General features: G+C 40.8%; 1 protein-coding gene across 1 annotated transcript in view; it reads right to left on the bottom strand.

Moving 5' to 3' along the window:
* Window positions 1-1,377: 1,377 nt before the first annotated feature.
* Window positions 1,378-6,347, bottom strand: part of ppp2r3c (protein phosphatase 2, regulatory subunit B'', gamma) — a 7,813-nt gene continuing 2,843 nt past the window's right edge. Inside the window, exons 4-13 of the mRNA XM_020621954.1 lie at window positions 4,777-4,889; window positions 4,545-4,642; window positions 4,242-4,312; window positions 3,936-4,068; window positions 3,665-3,720; window positions 3,325-3,400; window positions 2,752-2,887; window positions 2,133-2,271; window positions 1,876-1,935; window positions 1,378-1,723 (exon numbers count right to left, since the gene is read on the bottom strand). Of these exons, the coding sequence (XP_020477610.1) occupies window positions 1,529-1,723; window positions 1,876-1,935; window positions 2,133-2,271; window positions 2,752-2,887; window positions 3,325-3,400; window positions 3,665-3,720; window positions 3,936-4,068; window positions 4,242-4,312; window positions 4,545-4,642; window positions 4,777-4,889 (1,077 nt within the window). The 3' untranslated portion in view covers window positions 1,378-1,528. The remainder of the gene's footprint in view (window positions 1,724-1,875; window positions 1,936-2,132; window positions 2,272-2,751; window positions 2,888-3,324; window positions 3,401-3,664; window positions 3,721-3,935; window positions 4,069-4,241; window positions 4,313-4,544; window positions 4,643-4,776; window positions 4,890-6,347) is intronic.

The raw sequence follows: 6,347 nt of genomic DNA, 5'->3' as shown, positions 1-6,347 counted from the left end.
GCACCTCCTTTGCCATCTCACTGCACTCATGGTCTGTCTCTGTCTTGACATCCTGCAGAAGCTTCACAATATGATTATGAATCTCACTTAAATGTCTGGGATTTTTACCAGAAAGCTTTCATTCTTTTAAATATATGTCAAGCAAATCAACTATTTCATCTTCCAGCTGCTCAAACCTGGCAGCCTCCACCAGTTTCTCTGATATTCTACCATACTGGCTATTTTTCACTCATCATTTCAGCACGACTACTAAATAATTGCAAGACAGCAAGTTCTCGTTCACGTTTGCAAACACACTTTGCAGACTTATCTTTAACCTTATAATTATCACGCTTTGCATTTTGGTGCACAGTTCATCAAATGTTCCCTCTGACAGCCATGATACTGACAAGTGTCGTGTTCTCCTGTTCCACTTTCGAGATAATTTATAAATTTCCTCCGCCAGCAATGGATTTTTCTTCCCAATCACTATGACTGGAGACATACAGTATTTATCATTTCAGATGCCATGACTCCTTCCTATACTATATCCTTCCTATGTGTTTGACTGTGATCAACTAAATTGGAGGAACACATAAATGCAGAAAATGCAAATGACAACAGAGTTAATTATTTCAAAATACTATTTTAAACTCACTGTTTTAGCTCAAATTAGATTTCTAGATCTATATGGATACATAAGTATTAATGAACAAATATAAAAGTTGCAAAATTACAAGTGTAAAAAAACTGTTTAGATTTACATCCTGCGTAATTTTATCTGATACCAATACTATGGTGAAGAATTCCCTACTGTAGCACTGATTTGTTTCCTATTGTACATTGTGTCCCTAAGCTGAGTTTTAGTCAAGTCAAGAAGTCAAGAATCTTTACTGTCATTATGCATAAGCACAACAAAATTTTTTTCTGGCAGCTCTCGGCTTAAAAGACAGACATCTTATTTGCATAACACACAATTGTATAAGTCAATATAAAAATATGAACAAATAAAAAGGGATGTATGGGACCTAATCAGGTGGGCAGCATGTTAGCAGCAAGCAATTATAAGCAGTATGTATAAGCTCCCCCATAACATTATGCAACTGTTTTCAAAGTAGTAATCACCATACTGAAAAAACTGAACTTCATGTGTAAAATTGTTGGAATACCCATTGAACCCTGGCAAATGCCTAATTACTTCCCAGTTTTTTAAATATCCATGTCTTCATTCTGCTTTATCAACTCTCAGATTTACTAAACTTCAGTTTAATTAACAGTCTGAGTCATATTACATTTGAGTCTTGGCTATTTGATCTTCTCACAGCTGTTTGAGTTCAGTGAGGTCACACGTACACAGCCATTGTCAGAAAAGGTATGAAATGACAAAAAACATTTATTTCAAAAAGGTCAATGACAAACACATTATCTTTCTCTCTTTACAGAAAAACAACAGGCAGAAACAAAGAACAATATTTATACAAGCTAAAGTTAAAATGTAAGCAGATGGAACTGAGTCCATGGGTAAAGGGGTTCAGTGTCTCTTACATCTTCAGGTGTCGTCAAGGTCAGCTGCACTGCTGTTGTCGTTGTCATTAGCGACAAGCACTTCTCTGTTCTCATAGGTCCAGAAGCCGTTGAGGTCAATCAGGATGCTGATGACTGTATCACCCTGGCAACTGTTCACCAGATCCTGGAGTGTGATCTTGTAGGGGTCTTTAGGCTTCACCATGTCAAAGATCTCATCCTGAGGAGAGACAGCGATCAGAACATTCACTCTTCTTTTTGAACCCAAAACCTAGTATCTCACTTTAACCTAAAAGATATGCGAATGTTTACAAATGCACAACACAGATCGGCTGAACTTTTTGTAACATACACTGTGTGCACACAACATACCTTGACGTCCTGGAAGGAGACAGGCTCCTGACCATGCAGCTTCATCTGCTCCTGAATGGCCTGAAAAAGAAAAAGAAAGAAAAGCTACAACATAATCATGTAATTCTGACACAACACACGTTTCCGTGTGTGTGTTCTTGTACTTCATGCAACATGAATGAATGGATGATACCAGCAGTAGTGCAAACATGTACTGTTTGAATAAATGTCTTGGCTTGCACCCATTATTTTGTTTGTGTGAGGGTTGTGAACAATACCCTGAAGAAGTAGTTGAGAGAAAAAACATGCAGGTATCCTTGATTCTCCATGTCCAGAAGTTTAAAAATATACTGTAACGCTGCTGGCTCTTTCCTGTTTTCTAAGGCCAATACAAAGTCTAGGTAAGTCTTATAGTCCTGGAGCAGAAGAGAAGAAAGACAGCGACTCAGAAACAAAATTATGTACAGTAAATATGCTATTTAAACACTGTCTGCAAAATTATCAGCTAAAAATTATGCCTAGAAAAGAGATTTAGACCAATACCCAGTAATTCATAACACATACACAAAAGTGTCAGCTGTCCAGAGAGGACATGCTGTGTTCAATCAGGGAGCAGCTCAAGATTAACCTTGTGAGTTTGTTGGATCTGCACATTAACATACTGACAAGTGAGCAAGTAAAGGAAAAGCTCGAATAACCGAGAAGACCAGAACTGAACACCTATGTGGGAGATGTGGTGAGCGATGTGTCAAGACACTGCTCTGCACCGGCATCGTCCAAACTCCAAATGAGGGAATACCCAGTGGTGTTTCACAGACCCAAAGAATCTTTCCTATAATTTGTCACCCATTAGTACATTTGCCTCAGCTGTTTGTATGTATTCCTGCTTTTTTTTTTATTTCTCCATCGTAGGTGAGACACTCCTGAAACACTCTGTCCAGGAAGACTGAGGTGAGGGTGGCTGTGCCATAGCGTGAAAGCTCCTCTTTGCTCAACATGCCATTGTGGTCCTTATCCAGGTTGAGGTATTGACCTGTAGAGAGATAGTCAGACCTTTACTGAGATGACCGATTACACAGACATACAAATACAAACCTTTTTTTATTTGTTGTAAATCCATATTCTGTTCATATGTCCCATATATGGGACAACAGCTACATATCAACATTTTTGTCTTTCAGACTGTTTTAAAAAAAAAAAAACAAAGTCCCAAATCCACCAATAATTTAATCAACCGATTCTCACAGGAGACCTAACATTATATTCCAGGTATACAATTTATTTAACAGCGATAATCCTGTAATTTGTGGTGTTGACACTAAAGAATCGTAAGCATTGTATGAAATCTTATCACCATGCACAGTACTGAACAGAAACTGCACTGTGAGGTCCCCAACTACTGCATTACTCCTGGGGGCTGTTTAATATCACAAACCTAAGCTCAGCATTTACACAGACACCTGTACTCACCATAGACTCGGAGAGCTGATGGGGCTGAGAACCAGTTGGACTCCTGACTCTCTTTGGACAGCTCCTCATCTCTCAACTAGAAACACAGAGCGAGAGGGAGAGTGCAACAGGCAGTTACATTTAAAGGCCAAGTCTGAGACTTTTTATGCTTAACAGTGTTGTACTTGATCATTTCATGAGCCCCATAACAGCAATAATACATATAAAAGGACTGTAGAATGATGGCAATTTCAGGGAGACCATGAAAATAACAGTATATTCATCTGTGTATTCACGTGCATTCAGCCTGCTGGTAGCTTGGTAGATAATGTTATTACATATACTTCTACACAGAACGTACCTCCAACAAGTCATCCAGAAAACTGCAGGCTAATATATCCTGGATTTTAATCTTTCCTGAAGAAAAAAGAAAGAAAAAACAACAACAAAGGAACAATTACTGACCGGGAGTGTAAACCCAGCCTCTTCCTGTTACATACACACTGTGCTGCATCCTTCTGAACACACAATATAGCCACAGATCATATTTCTAATAAAGCATGGGTGCCCTCTCCTCATCCTCTATGTGTCTACATTGATAGTACAGTGCTTTGTGTGGGGTTTAGTCTCACCAGTTCGGAGTGGGTCAAGGAAGAAGAAAAACTTGCGAACAGCAGTGCAGACATAGAAAGAGTAGAAGGACTTCTCCAGTCCATCCAGCTGAGGCAGAGTGGGGATCAGTTCCAGGATGTAGTTCTCCAGATCCTACAAAAGAAAAAATGAAGAGCACCATCTTGTCCTAGCAGTTTACATTTCAGCACAACTTCATGCTATAATTCTGCCACCAGCTGCTCATGACTTTATGCAGTAAATAAAAAAATAAAAACTCTGCATATCACTGCAAACTGTAGATTGTGGTTTCTGATGGAAATGCTTACTGACTCTCTGAGGTAGCCCTGCCCTGCCACATCATACAGACTCAGACCAATGCGGGTCTGATGCAGCCACACTAGATGCACAGAGAGAATAGATGTGTAGCATTTAGTGACAAAATATTCACTGGTACAAAAATCTGGGAGATACCAACAAAATCAAACATCAAGATAATTTGATGTAATATGAATTCAGAAAATCAGTTGATAGAAAGGAAGCCTTCATGAGTTGACTCTGTGAGGTTTTTCTACACTGCTAAGCATGAGATGAGATGAGGTAGATCAAGAAAGTCCAATGAAAAGCTAGACCTTTCCTCATGACGTAGTTGAAGAACTGCATGATGGAGATCCTGCCGTAAGGGTCACTGTGGAGCAGCTTGGCATACACTCTAGCTGTAAAGAATTTTCTGAAGGAAAAAAAGGAGAGAAGCAGCATGAATCCTTGGTGCAAATACACACATGCACTATTAAAAAAGCCTTGCATGGGCGGTCTAACCCAAACTGTGCTGCTGCTAGTAAAGCTTTACTTCTTGTTACGTACTTGCACTTGGGCCCGGCACTCTCCCCCACCTTCAGGTAGGCTTCATAGCTGATCATGGCTTCCTCTCCACTCACTGGAGGCACCTGGTGCTTATCGAGCAGGAACCACAGATTCTGGACAAACAGAGAGTTACAAAGTTACTCTTTAAATACCTCGGCGTCCACATCAGTGAGGACCCCGCAGGCTTGGTGGCATCACACTTACTTTACCTGCGCTTCAGCTGTTGGACATGGGATCAAACCTGGCCTTCACATGTATCGTTTCTGCTGAAATATTACCCAAAATTAAATCCTTGTCAGGTCAAAATGAAATCATTAGGTAGGAGTAATTGTAAGTAGAAGTCACACTGAGAGCTGCTGTACCAGAGTCAAGCTCCTCGTGTGTCAGCATCAGGCCGATAAACACACCTGGCCAATAAAGCTCACTTGGACACTCAACACCACACAGCTGGTCAAGAAGGCCCAACGGCGGCTGTACTTCCTGAGGAGGGCAGCACTACTGCTATGGACCGCAAGCGCCTGCAGAGAGTGGTAAAGACTGCAGAGAAGATCACCAGGACTCCACTGCCCTCTCTGCAGAGCATCTACCACTGCAGGGTGCGTAGGAAAGCTGCCTCCATCTTCAAAGATCCCACCCACCCCCAGCATGGACTGTTCATGTCCCTACCCTCTGGCAGGAGGATCAGAAGTGTGAAATGCAGGACCTCTAGACTGACAAACTCTTTCTTTCACTCTGCCATCAGACTCCTAAACAGCTGAGGAGTTTATTACCAGGAAATACGTCATGTACTGTTTACATTCTCAGTTTGCACATGCATAATTGCACATTGACTGTTGACTGCTGCACATGCTGCTCCCATGTAGCATACATTCTCTTATTATATCCTTATATATTTTTATTATATCTCTGCATTTGCTGCTTCAAGTGCCTTAGATTTTGTGTTACTTATTCATCTACTTTATATTTCATTTGTATTTTGTGGCATTCATGTGGACGGCAAAGTAAGAATTTCATTGTACAGGGAAACACGTTTCCTAACTGTGCATATGACAAATAAACACTTTGACCTTGACCTTGACATGACCTGCACTGCAAGGAAATAAAAATTAACCCTGGCTTGTTTCTGTTGAACCTCTGAGGCATAGGGCCATCTATTTCAAACATTCAGAAAAACTGTAGAACAAATGTCTCCTATTAAAGGGAAGATGGGTTTTATTTCAGTGGATTAAGGCCAGACATCCTACTGTTAACCAGTGGTATGGAGAGATTTGTAAATGCTTTGCCCATGGAGCAACTGAGCTCAATCCTGAAATGAGAGGTTTCAGAAGAGTGTGCACCATGGCCTGGCAGCCTCTTACTGTCCGCCTCAATGGAGAACGCACTCGCATTTATTGGGTACTCACCAATTTCTATGATGTGTCAAAGCTTTAAAATGTCTGTGTATTGATTCGCAGACGACACCACCGTAGTGGGTCTCATCTCAGACAATGATGAGACTCACTACAGAGAGGAGATCCAGCACCTGACAAGGTGGTGTTCAGATAACAATCTTGTCCTGAACACCAACAAGA

Source organism: Monopterus albus, unplaced genomic scaffold (genome assembly GCF_001952655.1).
Source record: "Monopterus albus unplaced genomic scaffold, M_albus_1.0 scaffold270.1, whole genome shotgun sequence".
Classification (NCBI taxonomy): domain Eukaryota; kingdom Metazoa; phylum Chordata; class Actinopteri; order Synbranchiformes; family Synbranchidae; genus Monopterus; species Monopterus albus.
Note: the sequence above shows the minus strand (reverse complement) of the source record. Positions and strands in the feature narration are given on the sequence as shown.